The sequence below is a fragment of the Pleurodeles waltl genome, chromosome 10 (assembly GCF_031143425.1).
Source record: "Pleurodeles waltl isolate 20211129_DDA chromosome 10, aPleWal1.hap1.20221129, whole genome shotgun sequence".
In the NCBI taxonomy this organism is placed as follows: Eukaryota; Metazoa; Chordata; class Amphibia; order Caudata; family Salamandridae; genus Pleurodeles; species Pleurodeles waltl.
Window position 1 is genome coordinate 100,996,937 of NC_090449.1, and position 19,335 is coordinate 101,016,271.

At 41.2% G+C, this 19,335-nt stretch overlaps 1 protein-coding gene across 11 annotated transcripts in view; it reads left to right on the forward strand.

Moving 5' to 3' along the window:
* SUN1 (Sad1 and UNC84 domain containing 1) overlaps positions 1-2,703 on the forward strand; it is a 275,436-nt gene extending 272,733 nt beyond the window's left edge. For all 11 annotated transcript variants that reach the window (XM_069209844.1, XM_069209846.1, XM_069209849.1 and 8 more), the window contains one exon: positions 353-2,703. In XM_069209844.1, coding sequence (XP_069065945.1) covers positions 353-469 — 117 coding nt within the window. In that variant the 3' untranslated portion in view covers positions 470-2,703. The remainder of the gene's footprint in view (positions 1-352) is intronic.
* The last annotated feature ends 16,632 nt before the right edge of the window (positions 2,704-19,335 follow it).

The following is a 19,335-nucleotide window of genomic DNA, read 5'->3' on the forward strand; positions in this document are numbered from 1 at the left end:
AATATTTAAAGTAGCCATCAATGTTAAGAAAATTATCTTGTCATCAGCGAATCAAGTACCCCCAACAATCGGACTAAAAACACTGAAGAATATCCCTTTGTTTGACATCTAATGGAATTTTTACACCTATTACAACACTCATCGCTCGATAGCCCATTTAAAAGTTCTCACTCTGTCCTTGATTCATTGCAACTCTGGAGGAAAGGACTGCTTCTTGCTGCAAAGGCCCTCAATTATTTGCATGGTTGGCAATTGTGATTAGTAACATAAATTGAGTAACCATTAACGAAAGACATTGCTTAAAATGTGTTTTTGGACTTATTAAAAAAGACATTTTGTCATTAACTTGCAGGAAGAAAATGAAATTGCCTTTCAAATAGTGGAACTGCGTATCCTGTCTAACTGGGGTCACACAGAGTACACCTGTCTGTATCGTTTCCGTGTGCATGGGAACTCTGCCATCCGATGAAGAATCCTGGTCATAGTTGCTTATACATTTTATTATTTGTATATTCTGAACTCCTGAAACACTGGACATTTCTGGGATGCGTAGAAATGGTGTATACAGCAAGATCCATTGTCTCTTCCAGTGAAATATAAAAGTATGTCAGAGTATAAGAAAACCATCTAGTGCTCAGCTTGGTGTCAGTCCACTGTACTGCCAGATTTGTACCTTTGTCTCCCAGTGGAGAATAATAGCGCATGATTACCACTTGGCAATTAATCAAAATCATTTTATATGGTTGTGCTCCAAAAACCTTTGTCTAAACTGAAAACTCTCAGCCGTCATCTTTAATACTTCTGATTAATTGATTTAGGCAATTCTGTTTAAATGTATTTTTGCAAAATATTTTTTTCCTTGAAGAGATCTTAGGATTTATTTTCGTCAGTTAATATCCTTGTTATCATCATCCGTTTATATTTTGCACTGTAAAAAAAAAACAGTATATTATAAAGCCCACAGTCACTGAGCAACATGTCTCCATATTCATTGTACTTGTGGGCTCTAAGAGCATACCGTTGGCACTCCGCATTATATTCTGGCAAACAGAAGGAATGTTCCCTGGGCACATCAGTGATTGTTACTCAATTAGGTAATCCCCAGGATAAAGGAAAAAGCTGTAGTGTGCTCAGGGTTGCAGGAGGCCTCCAAGAATATACGTTGAGCTGTTTACAATGATGTCCAATTTTACTCTTCAATATAAGAATAATTTTATGGCTCTGACTTTTTTGTCTTTTGAACTGCCTGCCTAGTACACGATGCAGGTAAATTGAACTGTTTTGCACTTATACTAGCTTTCATTGGATGTTTGTGTGTATGCGTAACAAAAAAAGCTCCAATGAAAACTCTATCCATGACTTAGTTAAGTTGGTGCAAACTCAGAAGAAATAGAGTTTTAAATAGTTTAAATTCAACAGAGGAACAGCTTTTAGTTTTCGGTTAGCCTTGAATGGAATTATTTTTTTTAACTCATCTGTCCTTGGGACAGTTGAGTTGAATTTAAGAGTCAACCCTAATGTCTGAACTTCAACATGTATAAAATGTCTTGGAAGTCCACGATGAGTAAGACCCCTCTACCACTGGAGTTGCATTTTAAAACACACACCTGTTTTAAGTCCCATAAGCACTTTTCAAGAGGGGGTTGGGATGGGAGATCAGCTGCACTGAAGAACATTCATCCATCCTTCTTACTTTCTTTTGCTTCAGATTTGAATTAAATGTGAGATGGGGTAAACGTTGCATATTCAACTGGAAATGTGCAAGCAGTGGTGTCTCTAAGCTTAGTGTAGACCAAACTTCAGGTTGGATGAGCGGTGTTGAAATGAATGTGTGCCATAATTATAAATCTTGTTAGCGTGTGATAATTGGACACAGCCCCTTTTATGTACAGTTTGTCCTTTTACAGATACCATTTACATAAGCTTTTGCCTTATTTCTTGAAATGTTGATCATTTATTTGTAGGATTTCCCCTTTTTGTATTTTTCTTGTGTAAAGCACCGTTCATTTTAATGTTTTTATTTGAAAAAGTTATAAATTTATAAACAAGATGTATTTGTTATATGTCATACACTAGGCTCCAAAGGCTGAATCTTGGTGGTGGGTTTGACCAATATTTTTAACCAAAATATATTTCTCAAACATTGTGCTTTCTGTACAGAGATTTTAGTGGTGATTTTTGTATCCATTTTATTGAAAGAAAAACCCTAGTCTGCCATGTACCATAAGCGCTAGCGTATTTCCATGATAAGAAAAAATAATGTCTCGTTTTCTGAATAATTGAATTTTTATTTGTATGTTGCACAACAGTCCTAAGACACATGGAAAGCCTCTGTAGGAATTGCCTCTGTTCATTCACGCAGCTGTTGTGCAGAACTCGTGGCCTATGCAGGAAAGTGTAATAAATGTACAGGAATTTCGTATATATTTCAAATATATAGATGAATGGCAACTATGTATATCTGAGATGGGTTCGGGGATAAATAAGTATAGGGACATTTTGAAAAATGCTAATTTATTTTTAAAGAAATAAAATAGGACTTTGTGCAATGTATTTTTGTAAACGCTTTCCCAGTTATTTTGTCTAAATGTTTATTTGCTTTCGAAACTGTCAGAACTTTAGTCCAAGATTTAAAGAATGTAATTTTGAAATTGCATGTAATATTTGAGAAACAGTAATAAACAGTGTATTTTCTTTTTTGTATATGCCTGTTTTTGTATATGTTTTTTCTATTACTCACATTAACTTGAATTGAATGAGAGGCAGAACCATTGTTAGTACTGTCTGTTCACAATCCAATAGGTGTGTGTCTTTCGACTAAAACACATGGGTCACTATCTACATGCAGCTCAGGCCATTCAAAGGCAGACTTGTTAAAGGACCAAAGGATAGAAACCACTCTGTGTGACTTAAATTCATAAAATAGGCACTAAACCTTGTTTTGAACCACAACGTTTTTATTCTTTTGACTTCTAAGTCTTTGCCAGAAAGTTTTTGTGGTTCTCTTCTCCTTTAACATGGCTGTGCTGGGTTGTCAAAGGTTGGCTTTTGGATTATATGCCCACCCCCATTCAAGGAAAAACAGTGTTTAGCTTTGTGCCTTTACTGAACCTACTGTCATGTCATGTTTAGTGACCCGTAGGATTCTATCATCCCTTGTGCTTGTGAAATTGATCTGTTCATGAATAGTAGGAGGCTTTTTAATTTACATTGTAAACTGAATTACTTTTTCCATATGTGTGGTTTAAATAAATTCCCTAAGAGCCACAGGATCAAACCTCTAAAAGATGGTGAATAGAACATCTACATTTCGGTATCAGTTTAAGAGCTAATAAGAAGCTTTTGTAGATCTAAAAAGGTTCTGCCCAATTTAATAAATGAGGTGAAATTATTCATCCACTAACCCCTATCCATAGTTGTCAAATTGCTGCTAGAAACCTAGACTCCGCATTAATAAAGGATTTCTGAACTATCTCCAAAGCCCTCTGACAAGTTATGTGCGAAAAACCACTTACCATGCAATTTGAAAACAAACACTCATTATGCCAGGCTATTACTAAATTACTTACCATTTGCTCACATTCATTCTGCCCAACATTGTGAAGTGGGGATGTTCTACTCTTATACAACTACTTAAAAAAAATAGGTCATATTTGTTTTTGTTTTTTTTAAATGAACGTTCAGTTCCTAAAACAAGAATATTTGTCGAAGACGAAATAACTACCCTGTCAAACACAGCTCCAACAACATAATTAAAGAAGCTTGTTATGCTAGTTGGAAATCTTCTGTATCGGGGGAAATATGCTCACAAAGCAGTCCAATTGGTTCCAAAGCTTGCATCTTTTGGCAGTAGCCAATAGGTACTTTCAAAGATCTAAGAAGCATATTCACTTTTGTTGAATGTATAAACCAAAGTGGCCTTTAAATAATTGACTTTAATGGATCTCGCGTGTGCTCCTCATTGGTAGGCTACACTTTGTAGTTCCTGATTACCCAGTACCTCTGTAAATGAGCCTACCTATCAGAGCTATTTTATTGCATTGCTACTCGGACATTCACATGCTTTAGAAGCCCCTGTCTCTCATTCAGCTGAAATCACGGACATGCACTAGGCTAACCGGGTGGATTATGCCTTAAAGCAGGGGGTTTCCACAAAAAGTTGGAATGTACTGTTAACTCACCACATCCTCCAAGAGGGTTCAAGCACCTTGAATGAGTTAGCGCTGCTGATCTGCATATTCTTGGAGCAAAATCCATGATGGGTACTAACACTTGCACACATAGTCTTGCGGGATGTTGGGGCCCGCCAGCAAGACTACTTGGCTCCGCTTTCAATCTATCAAATTTGGATGGAGATTGGTCCTATTGCATTTCCTGCTTTATCACGCACACTTAGTTTGTGAAAGAAGAATGACAGCCAGAGTGGAGACGCTTCTATGCAGGACGGCAAGGAGGTTACATAAGTAACCCTACGTAGAGTACACATAAGTGTAATCTTAACGTGGTCACTATTGTTGCAGTGAAAATCTCCATGAACGGGGGCTCAGAGTGTTACAAGTTGTTTTTCTTCAAAGAAGTCTTTTTTTGAGTCACAGGATCGAAGACTCCTCCCTTGGGTGATAGTGCGCATGGGCATTGATTCCTTTGTTAGATTGTTTTCTTTCCGCTGTCTGGTTCGAACGTGTTTCCTCTTGCTCTGAGAATTTTGATTCAGAAACTTTATAATAACTCTATTTCACCGTCTGTATTGTTTCAATCGTGTTTCCATTTGTAATCGAGCTATAGTACTGTCGGAAAACAGAAAACACCCTTTGGGGCGTGCGCACCCAACTCTGGCCTACCACGCCAATGCCTGATGGATTGGACTCCATTTCGATTCTGTCCTCAATGCCACGCAAAATTTCTGTATAGAGATCAACACATGGTATGTAATCCTTTTTTCTCTCCCGGGGCATTGAGAAGAAGACTGTGAAGCTTGTCGGTTGTTCCAGTCGAAAAAGACACTGCGTGACCGGAGAGCGCAGAGACTTGAAATGGCATCAAAACATACAGAGTACGACACCGTAGAAGAACAGGCACAGACAGCAGTTTCGATCCAGGACACCAACTCTGAAGCAGACTCTGATAAAGACAGCCAACCGATCACTGCGACTCAACATGTGAGTGCAACTGCCCCTACGCCCACTTCCAAGAGACCTATTAAGGCCTTGGGTGCACCACTGCCAGAGAGCTGTGGTTCCACCCAAAAGAAAATCGTTGGCGATTGACCTTCGGGTTCGGCGCCGAAAAAGGTCACATCCATTTTTATGCCGGAGTTGAGTAAATCTCTTAAAAGCTCCACATCCGAACCAAGCCGACGTCTACACTTTTCGGAGTCGAAAGTTCAATGTCCAGCTTATACAGAGGAACAAGGACTTTCGAGCCGATTAAAGCACAGCTCAGACATTCTATGATCAGTCCTCTAAATCGCCTAAAACATCAGATTATATTTCTGAAGAATTACATATTCAGCCTATACTTGAAATCATGGATGCCAAACAAACAAGGATACATATCCAAAAAGACTGGGAGGATCATTTCTTCACCTCCTTCACAAACCAAAAGAAAGTTGGTGTTTCAAGAAAATCTTGATACTGCTCCACCACCAGCAAAAATCTTTAAAAGGAAGGCGAAATCATTACATTTACAAAATTCTCCACCACATTTGCCACAACTTTCTTTCTCACCACCATCCCTTCATCAGCACACTCCCATACTTATTCGCATGGTGATAAAGTTGACCCCTGGGATTTGCATGATCCTGATCCCATACCACTAAATGACCCAGACCTCCATCCTTCCAAACCTTCGCCACCAGAGGATAGCACAGCATATACACAGGTCATTTCAAGAGCAGCTGCATACCATGGGGTACTGATGCATAGTGAGCCTTTGGAAGAGGATTTCCTTTTCAATACATTGTCCTCCACCCACTCACAATACCAGTGCTTGCCAATGTTACCTGGCATGCTCAGTCATGCAGATTACATATTTAAAGAACCTGTCAAGGCTAGAATTTCAACACCACGAATAGACAAAAAATACAAGTCTGCCCCAACAGACCCAGCTTATTTCAAGCAACAGGTACCACCAGACTCTGTTGTCGTCAGCGCTGCTAGAAAAAGGGCCAATATACAATCTTCAGGGGATACCCCTCCCCTGACAAAGAAAGCAGGAAGTTTGATGCTGCTAGTAGGAGGGTAGCTACACAGGCACCTAACAAATGGCGCACTGCTAATTCACAATCCCTACTAGTGAGATATGACCAGGCACACTGGGACGAAATGCAGGAATTCTTACAACACCTGCCAAAAGAACATCAAAAAAGGGCTCAACAAATTGTTGAAGAAGGTCAGGCAATAAGCAACAACCGAATGAGATCTGCTTTTGATGCTACTGATACGGCAGCTAGAAGCATAAATACTGCCATAACCATACGTAGGCATGCATGGTTAAAATCTTCTGGTTTCAAACCAGAAATCCAACAAGCAGTGCTCAGTATGCCATTCGTTTGGGCAATTCTATCTCCAGATTGTATCATCAAGTCAGTGTCTCCACTATTCAAAAGAATCGTTTTGATTTCTCTTTAGTAGTCTGCATCGATCACTCCCCCAAGACCTCAATACCTTTGAGTGCTAACCCAGATCTGGGAGCAGTCAATCCGAAATGCTCCAGGGGAATCTGTATTCCAACACCTGTTTCACAAAGTGCCATATCTCTCGGTTTCAATGTGTACGCTTTTAAAGCATGTAAGTCCAGACCTGCAAATTCTGGTGTTGCTCGTTAAGGAGCTAATGCTCCAGGTTTTATTTCCCAGTACATGATGGTGCTGGTGGCCACATGGTATTGTATTTGTAAGGCTGTGGTTAACATTCTTATCAGGAGAGTCTCTGTATTTGTTAGTGGTCTGTTATTCAAAACTGGAGGCCTTCATTTAAATGCTTTCACTAGTTTTTTTTAAATGTTCCATCTGATAACGTTTGTAATTGGGCTTTCAGCTAGCTGTTCATTCTCTCATTCAGTCCTGCCTGAGGCTTGAAGATAATATGGAATGTGAAAAATCCATTCAATGTTGTTGTATAGTGATCTTGCCCCACACTTCCTTGAAATGAATGTGCCAGTTTTGTGCATGCCATGTGGGAAGCCAGGTGGGTAACCCATTGGCAGTGGACCAAGAATCAGTGTATACATGACAAGTTCCAGGCAGCTCTTGCATTAGAGCCTGATACACAGTGTACACCTCTGCATATTGTCTACTTTTCCCTTCTCCTGTAGTAGTTAACAATTCTTTGGTGACTGGATTATGACACTGCTTTCCAATGTCTTTTAGCTCCCACATATTTGGCTAAACCATACATGCTCCCTATCCTCAGGGAACAAGGATTCAAATGGCTCACCCCATCTCACTGGTGACTCTATGTGGTACTTCCTGTACCCTCTCCTCATCCTGCACTGGGTCTTGTGACACCTGTTCCTGCAGAGCAGCGGTGTCTGCTGGTCCCGCTCGAGCTCTGTCCTCTATGTACCATTTCCAATGCATGATACAAGGTTCTTGTGCATTTCCTATTCGGTGTGTTTTAAGTGAACTCATCACCCACTGCATTGTTGGAATCTCAGGTCTTAGAATCACATTATGACCTGGGGGGTCATTTGCTTAGTATCTGCTTGAGCCCAATAACACGCTAGCAGCAGTTTCTCAAAGGGAGAGTATTGCTCCCCAGCCTTTGGTAACTTTTTAGTCTAGAACCTCAGGGGCACCCGTGTTCTTCCATGCTTTTGCCACATACTCCAATTTGCATATTGCCCATGAACGGTTACATGCAACTCAATGTCTCCTTCCTGCACTGGCCATAAATCTAAAGCTTGTTGCATTACCTCTTTTGCCAAATCAAATGCACACTGCTGCTGTTCACCCCATTGAAACTACTGTTTGTTTCTTATCACTTTGTACAAAGGGGCAAAATCTGACTCAGATGAGATATATGCTGTCTCCAAAAACCAAACAATCCAATGAATCGCTGTGTATCCTGCTTAGTGTGGGAAGTGGCAAACTCCAAAATCTGTGGCAGCACCTCTCTGTCCCTAATTCCACTGAATCCCTAGAAACTTTACATTTTGAGATGGCCCTTGTGTCTTGTCTGGATTAATCACCCACCCTTTACTCTAAAAGAGTTCCACAACCCGCTCCAACTGAGGCTGCACCTGTTCTTGTGTCTCTCCTGAATCATCACATAATCAATGTAATGGGTCAATTCCACTCCTGGAATGATAGATATTTCTTCCAGGTGTTCTGCCACCAGGCAGTGACAGATGGTGGGGCTATGTAAATACCATTGGGGGATCCTTAGCATTCTGAATTGTCTGCCAAAAAATGAGAAAGCAAATTGATCTTGGTACTCCGGGGCCAATGTTATAGAGAAGAAAGCATTTGCAATATAAATCATTGCATATCATGTCCCTTTATGTTTCTGTATCCTTTCAAAGTGATGGTGTATGGGACCACAACAGTCAAAGGGGGTGTATATTTATTCAGTTCGCGGTAATCGACTGTCATTCTATAGCACTCATCAGGTCTACGAATGGGCCGAAGGAGATCGTTCCATTCAGTGGTAGTTGGAGCTATTACACCAGCCTCAATCATTTATTTTATAGTTTCACTTACTTCCTCATGCTCTCCTGGAATGCGGTACTGCTTCAAGCAGATTACTGTGCTGGGATTACTGTGCCGGGGGCACCTTCACTGGGGGTATCTTCAACTGACCCACTCTCATGGCTGCCACTAAAATGTATCTCTTTGAGACAAACTGATGATAACCATCATCCAAACACAAAGTAATTCCTTTTAAGAGTCAAATTCCCAGTATATACTCTAGAAGGGGCACAATCAAAACAGTATGTTATCTTTTTGGTGTTCTTCCTATTTTCATTTGAACTGTAGTTTGCACAGCGGGATCTGCTTCCCCCCAGCCCGGTGATGGTGTACTGCTGGCCTAAAGACATTTTAGGATTTCCATAAATTAACGAGGCCTCTGCTCTTGTATCAACTAATGCTTGAAGGTTTTGCACATTTTTGTGTTTTCAGTGTATTTCTAAATAAACATAGTCTGTTATCTTTACAGGCCCAACTTTGTACCGGAGCTTGGCCAGTTTCCTAATCTGATTTAAACCTGTCATCTTTGATATCTCTGATTAAATTCCCCTCCGTCGCTGCTCTCAAACGTTAGCCACTTGCTGTCCAACTCTTCCTCCTCTTTCCCTTGTGAAGAAACATTTTTCTCACTCTCCTTTTCATCCTCCTGCACCTATGGCTGGTTCTGAGTTGCACGTTTATTATATGGCTTGTTTACTTTTCTGCTACCTTCCTTCTGATCCCAGCCTCTTTTACGGTACATCTCCCACAAGCTTTTAGTATCTATCCCATCAATCTGCTCCTTGCTGACACCATCCTTCAGTAATGCCATGAACATATCCCTCCTAGATACTCTGTTATCTGTGCAACCCTCAGACCTCGAAGCTCTCTGGTTTTTCCCAGGCACCTGTTTCACCTAATTCGCGCATCGCCTCTAGCACATCTTTCAAAGACTGACCTGTCTGATTAATTAGGAGAGTCATTATTACTTGCTTATAGGCTGGAGGAGCCAGGTGAATTATTTTGTTTCCTACTGTCACAGTGAGTGCTCTGTCTAACAGACGGTGAGCAATGCTTAAGAAGATGGCAGGTTTCATTGCCTCCTCTTTAATTCTATGCATGGCATCTCTTAAGGTGTACCAGGGTTTGTCATTTGGTGGCCAATATGACTCTGTAGGATACTTATGGTTACATCCCTCAACTGCTAATTGCATTAGGGGGATCTGGTGTTGCCCCTGATAACCTCTAACATATTTCTATATTATGGGGTCAGTCTTAAGAGTGCAAAACCTAGAAGCGTCTTCTATCTAAAATTACCCCAGAAGCTCTGGTATCGAACAAACGCACCAGCCAAGTGAGTAATGCTTCCCCAGCCCGCTGCCTGAATCTATCTATAATATCATTAATTTTGTGCTGGGTGTAATCTTCCAAAGCATGCATTTCAATCCCTGCCGGATTCTGTGGGCTGTTCAGTAGTTTTCATATAAATATTGGTTGTGCTCGAACCACGTTCTTGTTCTTGGCCCACACTGGCCCCCACCTTTTCTTTTTAACTTCTTCATCACTGGAATTGGAAAAATCAGTAGTTTTCTATGTTTGCATACCATAAATCTGGATTCCAGTCTAAACCAGTTTTGGCAATGGCTAAATTAACTTTTTTCTGATTTCTCATGCATTTTGCTGTGGGCAGAGAGGAGTATCCAATCACTCCTGCCAAGAAGGTCATCTTTCTATTCAAAAGGCACCTTTTTTAAACGTATAAGAACATTTTGTGGCTCTACATCCCCCCCAGGCACATGTCCCAAAATTCAGAAAGTCCTGATAAAAAAAACAATAATTTGCGAAAACATGATAAGGTTCTTTCATCCATCCTGGAATTGCAAATCAATTTTTAGAACGGCTTGCGGTGCAACTTTTTACATCTTGCCAAACATATTTCACTTTTAAACCTTACACTTTTAAACTTATTTCCTCCTTACCGACTACTGCAAAGTGTTTTGTTTTACTGTAGACTAATAAGAGGTGCACAAATAATGAAAGGAATTTGTGGTATGTAGCACTCTTAGTCCGATAAAATACATTTATAAAGGCACTTTACAAGGTTTGAATAAGGTCAATGATGTACAACGCAAGTGCACATTTGAAGAAAGTCATGCAATGAAATAAAAGTTCTGTTACTTCAAACTGAGAGGAAACACAAATAAAAGGAATTCCAACAATCCAGAGCTCTTAGTAATACATTTATTAAAGCACTGTTTAAGGTTTGAATAGAGGAATTGTGTAGGTCAAATGCAGCAACACTTTAAAAAATGATCACAGCAGCAGACTAATAATCACAGAAACAATGACAACACACTATTTTAATCATGGATTATATATCTGCATATACAGTGATTATATATTCATTTACAATGCAAAGCTAAAAAGAATCATTAAGAATACATCACCATGGGGCTCACTTCATCTCTTTGCCGGCAACAGGGCATGAACCCAGTTGACCGTGAAGAGAGAACTTACCCTCCAGGGTGTGGTGGCAGGCACAGGCGTCCCCTTCCTGACTAGGGTTCAATCATCCCAGTCCACTGGTGTCCCTACCTTATATACTTTAAATAAGCTGGAGAGGAGAATTCTAGAAATCCCCCGCCCATTCACTCAGTTGTTGTTCAAACGCTGCCCATATCTGTCCATGTTGGAAGAGCACATTAGAAATTTGGCCATATCCCAAGCTGCGCTCCCAAGACCAAGCTGTTCCCTACCGTACCATAAACATTATCCTGGTACTTTCTTAGCTTACTCTCACTACTCCATGTTATGTTTTAGCCCTTGGTGAGAAAGAGCAGGATGAGTGAAAACGAGTGAAAAATACATTGCATAACTTGTGTGCGGAAAAAAGCCTGCACCTCTAACATGACAGAGGCTGAAGCTTAGTTAGGCACAAAATGGAGTCAGTGTTCAAGACACAAAATGGAGTCAGTGGTCAAGATGGAACAGTGGTTAAATACAGGTATCATTACAAGGACCACATAACTTCCATTTGAAAGTATATGAAATGCTGGGCGAATCAAAGGCACAGGAGTACCTTTCAGAAAGCGCGTCAAGTTTGCGGCCTCTGCATTGCAGAAACCATGAAGTGACACCTGTTTACAAATCATTGAATGACTAACAGTAGTCTCACATTTGCTTCTGTCGGAAAGACCTTTGTTTCACCGTTCAGACATTTGAACTCAAATGGCAACTCACACTCTACTTTTATGTAGCTATCTCCTACCCTCTCGTTTGTTTACAGCAAAATATTTCAAGCATTTCGTGAAATTAAAGGTGGAAATTGGCAGGTTTATAACCCCATGTACTGTTGATGGGGTCTCTGCTACGGTGAAAGGCAGCTTTTCTAACTACTCTGTTAAGCATTGTGTAACTTGCTTCCTTTTTAACCATTATCTGTGTCTCCCTGGGCAAATTAAAAGCAGCAAACAAGTCACTAGTGTTTGTGTTTCCAGGACATGTGGCCATTTTTCAGAATCTGCAATGTCCAACCCAACTGCATGATGGAACGCAGCTGACTCTGCCCAGGTTGTAAAAGGGGCACTTCATTCTGAATGATATCAATCGCAGAAGACACAATATTATTCAGTGTGTGTATTCTGTTGGACAGAGTATTCATGCTGTTACTGACAGCAGCTAAAGCTTTTCCATATTTTCCTTATCTATCTGCTTCAAACGTGTAGCTGCTTCCATTTGAGAAAGCTTCCAGATCTCATTGTATATTATATATAGGAATTGTAGGATTTTCTTGGACCTAGCAAGAAATCCTGCAAGTTAACTTCCTTTGATAGGAGATTAAGATGTTCTGCTAAGGTGTTAGTGTGTAACCATTGTTGGCACAGTTTACCCACACTGTACCAGAATGTTGGCCCGAGACATAGCAAGGGTCTGGCTGGTTAATCTTGAAACCACCGGAGGAATCAACAAAACGTGCCCGACACCTATTTGTGTCCAAAGGCCACAATACCTACCTGCCGGGACTTGTAAGTGTGGAATTAAAGGTACCATTCTGAACCCAAGCATTTAGTTTTTCCTCAGTGACATTTAGCAATTGTTGCTAACCCTAAACGAGATGTTTGTTGAACTGTCTTTTAAAAATATAATTTGTACAGGAATCAGGCATGCTCTAAACAAAGCTTCCCTACCCTGAATTTGCCAACTTTGTGTTTCCCCATACACTTTTCACATCACTAGTGCTCTTCCAGTATTCATAACCTCCAATAGCAAGCAAGGAAACAAAATAATCTAAATAGATCAATTTGGTGTCTGTTAGCAAAATCTTTTGCTTTCTAGAAGGTGGTAATTTGAAATATAATGGCTTAGCATTTGTAGTGTCATGCCCAGAAAAATTTGCAAATTTGTCTACATGTTTTGGTGCTCCCCAAAGGTGGAATTGAACATTGTCCCCATTGTGTGTAATTTAATACTTCTCTATATCTAATTGCTCGGTGCAGAAAGTAATGTCTCCAATGATAACAGAACATTTCCCCATAATTTACTGTGTTTGTATACACATCTTCACTTTCAAATACAGTGTAATCATGCAATTCAAACAGCATAGAAACAACACCAGGTGTAATTACATCAGTCATTGAGTCTCTTCAGATCTTATGTGAGGAAAGATACAGTGTTAGACCTCCATTCACTGGCAGGACAGAAGAGTGTTCTGGAAGATAATGACCACTTATCAGGAGAAAGAAAATAGTAATAAAACCAATCCATAACAGGAAGGTGTAAGCAATGTCAGTAGTATAGTATTGTCAGATAGTGCCATGGATAAAGCCATGGATAAAGCAAATAGTTATTTTTCAGCCATATGTACAGCGTACTTGTCTTTTTTTTTTTTTTTGAGTTTCAGTTCCAGATGTAGATGAAGCTGTAGAAAAAGTCAACATGGTTGATGAAGTAACCAGAAGCAGTCTGTGAAAACACAGGAACCGGTGCTAAGTTGGTGGGTAGATCCACGTCATGTGGAGGTTCACAGTAGACTGTCTTCAGTGTGTGTTGCATTGGAGTAATAGTCATATCGTGGACACTTTGTGTCGGTGAAGTGGTAACAGGTAATCATTTTCTACCCTCCCCATGCTAGAGGAGGCATTTGTAGCATTGTTGTACTCGCTGGTATATTCAGGAGTGTTGTTTCTTCTTTTAAGAGGTATATCTTGTTGGATAGTGAGAGGGAACCTTGGGCTGTACTGTGCAGGATCGGCCACATGGTGCAACCTTATGTTTTCAATGGAGACAAATCTGTCCCTTTAGAACCTGGCAGCAGTGGTAGAAAGACAGTTGTGGTGCCTTGAATTCCCAGGACTGGAATCAGTGCTCTGTCAGATGGGCTGAATTCCTTCTTCACAGCAATCTTCTCACAAACCAGATCCCCCAACTTTAAGAATCCAGCCTGTAGAAGTTGTTGGTATTCCTAAAGTGGCAACACTGGTGGATGAATTATCACAAAATTGTTAAGACAGTGAGACATTCATTTATGTCAAAAGATGTTTGCTGCCACCATACCAGGGCCATCTAGATCTGGGACATACATAGGTATCCCAAAGAGGGCCTCATAAGGAGTGCTACCCCCCGAAGGACCGTCTTGGCAGATTATTCAGTGCTTTCTGGACCCCAGATAGGTGATGAAGCCACTTGCGGCCTTAACCTAATACTCTAGCTGTTAAAGTCAGCTTTAGGTCACGATTCCTCCTCTTCACAACAGAATTACCCCCAGGATGATATGGGGAGAGTAGTGGAGTTCAACCCCCATCAACCTCAAGGTGTCCCTGAATGCCCTTGAGGCAAAAGCAAGGCCCTGGTCCGAGTGGAATGCTGCAGCGCATTTGTACTGATAAAGACTAGCAAGTCTTTTATAACAGTTTGAGCATCAGCTGACCGCAATGGCCATACCCACAGGAATCTACAACAAGAATCAACATTGCCTAAGATGTATTTGTATGCTCCATCAGGGTATAGGAGATCACAATGGTCCAGGTACACACATTGTAGCTGTTTATTGGATACTTAGAGGGATGTCTGCAGTGGGTGTTTAATGTTGGAGCCCTTTATTTGCTGCCAAACGTCACAGCAAAGGACATATTGCTTGGTCTGTTTGTATAGACCTGGCCACCAGAAGTGTTTCTGTAAGAGTGATACTGTGGGTGCAACTCTATCATGAGGAGATGCGCCACCCTCATGCACTGCTGATAAGAGCTAATCTTTGGTCTTGGTTGGGGATCACTCAATCTCCCACCCCAGAAATTGTCACAAAGGCAAAATTCTGTGCACTGATATGATAGTAAGATTTTGTAGGGTATGCTTTTGGAAGAGGCTTGCCCTCAGCCAAAGCTTTCACAGCAGCCTGAATCGCATTATCCATTATCGTGTGAGAATGAGTCACTGCTGCAACAGAAACCGTAGCTCCTGCAGATTTGGCCGCTTCATCAGCCTAAGTGTTTCCTACAATGTGTACTCCTACATGTTGATGTCCCAGTGTATGTACTACACAAGCATCCTTTAGATGAGCCACCCTCCTGCACAGGGTTCTGTGTTTTATGGTGTTCCCCTTTGAGTCTCTGAACCCATTCAACCACCAATGATTGACATAATCATTGTAGGACTGGACACAATAGTACGTTTCACACACAATCAGTGTGAGCTGGCATGGACCTGTACGTTCAAATGCCAAGATAAGAGCTTTATTCTCAGCCAAGTGAGCTGTGCAGTCCCCCAGGGTCTCCGTGTAGGTATGTTGAGGGTGGAATGCACCTCCCCTCGTCACTCTGCTCAAAGCTGCACAAGCAGCTGAATATTAATGTTTTGTACCTACAGCTGGTTGTGCGGACCCTTCAGTGTAAATGACAGTTTGGTATCTCTAAATTGGCAAGATGTTAGTAGGCACAGGGTACTCCTGTTCGTATTGGAGAAATTCTTGTGTTTGAAGTTTTGGGTCAAAGATGTAACTAACATCAGTGGCAGTCAAGGATGTTGCCCATTGAATCCAACTTAGATGTAAAGCTTTAGCATCAGGAATGCTTGCTTTGGTGATAGCCTCTAAGGCCGGCACCGGGGTAACAACAATAATGTGTTTCCCTTGAACAAGTGGGCTCTCCTTAATGACAGCCATCTTTACGGCAGTCAGAATATTTTCTGTGCGGGCAAAGTGTTGTTCTGCGTTTGAGTATAAATGTGGTTTGTATGCTTTGAGCACTGTCGCCCTCGTTAAAGGTGACATAGGTGAACCTGATGGCACTAGCAATTATTCTGATGACCAAATTTGTTTTGTTGTCACATGTGTAAGTGTTTTGCTTCTAGCATGTCTTGCTGCAATCCTCTAAGGATGTGTGTGTGTTCAACTGTCCAATGTCTGCTTGAGAAATCTGGGCAAATTAAATCATAGAGTGGCTTTATGCGTTGCGCATGATTGTGAGTTCTGCCAAAGTTAAACCAAGTTGTGACTAGTTTCTTAATGGTATTTGGTGGTTGAAGTTGAGTGCATTTTTCTAAAAAGCGCGGAGCCAGGCTCTTGCCTTCATCTGATAGTCGTATCCCAGGAACAATACACTGAGAAATGCTATTTTGGTTTTCTTAAAATTGAATTTGTAGCCAAGGGCTGGGAACCCTAAGACGATCCGATCGACCTTGGCAAGATGAATGTTGAGGTTGTCATCTGTGAGATAGATGTCATCCACATAGGACAACGCCTCAGGATCAATATCATGCAATACCGATGTTACACAGGCAGAACAACCATGGTCTCCTCTTATAGTCCTGGGTCAAACGACAAAAGCGTTTTTTGTGAGCCAAATGAGAATGCACTTAGGTCCCGAATTTCACGCGCTAAGAAAAAAACATTGGAAATGTCCATGGTTGTTTTGTATTTTCTACGCACTGTTGTTTAGTGCGGTACTGTGTGCATTTTGTATTGCATGTGTAATTGTTAATTGTCTGCAATCTAAGACTATTCTATATGAATGGTCTGGTTTTGCAATGGGGAATAATGGGTTATACATTGCAGAGACACAGCGCTCTATTACTCCCTGGTACTCAAGCTGAGTGAGGATCTCTCGCACTGAAGCTGTAGCCTCATGTTTTACAGGATATTGGGGCTGAGGTTAAGGTGTAAACAATATTAAATGGTAGGGGGGAATCCTTCTCCCACCCTATATGGTTGTGGTACAGCACAGGTGCCTTCGCCAAAGTCCAGTCAACAGCGTAGGCTTCTACCGCATCTGGAACAAGACCTGAGAAAGAAGGCAAAATTACATCTTCCCCATGCTAGAGTATGCAGATGTACTCGGGTGACCAGTCTCTTTCTGCTAATAAGATATCACAATTAAGTTCTTGGCAAAAACATAAAACTAATAGTGCGCTCTGTCTCCCTAAATTTTGATATTTAAATCGTAAACCCTACCTGGTTGGAGAACACGCCCGTCTGCGGTCTCAACCACAAGAAAGTTGTTAGTTGCTGTCCTATCCAGGTGAACTTTCAGTCTGGCGACATATCGTGACTTCTACTGCGCTGTTCAGCAGGGTCACTGCCCACGTCTTGTTCCTCAGCAATGTTCTCAAGTTTGCTTGCATGTTTTATTGAAATCGCTGCCACCTTTTTCTTTTTTGAATTGTGGCTTTTGTTGTGGGGATTTGTCCTCTTTCATATGTGAGGAAGGCTGTGAGTCTTTCTTCTGTTTCACGTAGTCAGTGCATTGCTCTGACCGGCACACTCTCTCACTCTGTCTATCTGGCATGTCCTGAAAGGAATGAGGGGGGTGTATCAGTATATCTGTCAGGAGCCTTTAAAGTTTCTCTATTTCTGAGATTATATCTCCTTTCGGAGCTCTCAGACTTCTTCTGTCTTTATTTTGTTTTTGTTTATCCCAGCATTTTTTTTTTTTAGAACCCTCTTGTCCTTGTTTAGTACCTTCCTTAGGGGTGGTACTCTGAATTTCAGGCTTCGTTGGCTTGACTCCCAAACTATCCCGTCCTATACTAATATAGGTTTTGGTAATAATGTTTGGTAGTTGATGCTCCTGTTACAACTGTGGAATCTCCTGGAGCCGCTGGCGTATAGCCAATGATGCTGCTTCCCCTTTAATGTTACTGAGTATTATTGTGGAGACTGTGTCGAAGTTACGCATCAGTTTCATCCCTAAATCCAGGGCTAGAGCAGCCCCGTATTCATTTTGAATTTGTTTTAACACAGTAAGTTTGCAAGCGTCAGGGTACCATGCGTGGTAGTATAAATCACAGCGAAGGCTGTACCCCATGTGGTGCAGCCGTCCACAGAGGGAACAATTCTGAATGGCAAGCAAATTGTGAGAATTCTACGTTTATCTTGGGCTCCCATATAGGAAAACCCTTCTTCCAGCTGGTTATTTTTTTTGTGCTATCCAGAACGGAATCTTCTCAAGCTCTGTGGGTGCTTCGCCCCTGATAGAATGTACTCTTTGTGGGTTAATTCCAGTAATGGCCACTTGGTGACCAGCTGGTCCAGCCCATGCTGGGGCGGTATTAAAAGTTTGCATAGCGAACTGTACCAATCCTTTGTGAAGTTGTACTAGCTCATTATAATGTGTGCGTACATCAGCAATTTGCATTGCATGTACATGGGCCACATTGGTCCGTCATTACTTAAGGGACCTAATCTCACTGGTTGTATTACATGTGGTAGGGCGTCATTGAACCAATTTTGATGTTCTTCATAACAAAGAGGTATCTCTAGATACTGGTAAGCTTGGTACCGCCACGGTCGTTCGCTGTTCTACATGTGTGAAATGGATGTGTTGTGTCATCTTCTTTAGGAAAGGTGACCTAGGAATAGAATGTTTCTGTTTGATAAGCATCATCAGCTTCCACTATAAATGTGACATCCCCACCCTCATCTGTTAACACATGTGCTACTAAGTGTTTTAATGCATGTCTGACATTTTCTGAAATGTCTATGCCGTTAGCCATGTTGAATAATGGGTGCAGAGATGGAACACCAAATGGGTAGAAATCCTTTTAAAGAGTTCAAGCAACAGACTAGTTAGGTGCTCCCTAATCAGCTGAGGAGGATTACCCCTAAGACCACAGAGGTCTCCATATAATGGTTCTTAGGGTCCCTGCTGTGTATGAGACAGAGATACCTAGGACATCCATAAACTGGTGCTCCTATGCAAGGCTGCTGGTTTAGGGGTAATAGAACTTCAGTTTGTAGGCGACTGAGTCACTCATAAAACAAGTCGCAACTGTCGACCCAAACCCTCCCGGCTCTCAAGCAGTACCTCGCCAAAACTCAGAAAGCAAAGGTGATTTCTTGCAGCCTTATGCATGGATTCTAGATTAGACCTCCCAGGGAAGTTGTGGTGGAACAGAAGTTATACTTTTTTTTCTCGTTAGCAACAAGTCTCATACACACAAAGCCAATGAAGGAGATGCAGGAGAGTTTTCAATGGATTTCTTGAAAAGACTGCAATCTATGATAAAATGTTTGTGATGCAATGATAAGCAAAATGAGCAGTAATAGAAGCAGAATTTTGAAGATGAGAGATGTGAATATAAACCACCCCCACCATCTTACAATAAATGAGAAGAATTCCTAACCAAGAAAGCCAATTCTCTACCCTAATGAGAGCTAGGTATGATAAACCTAATCT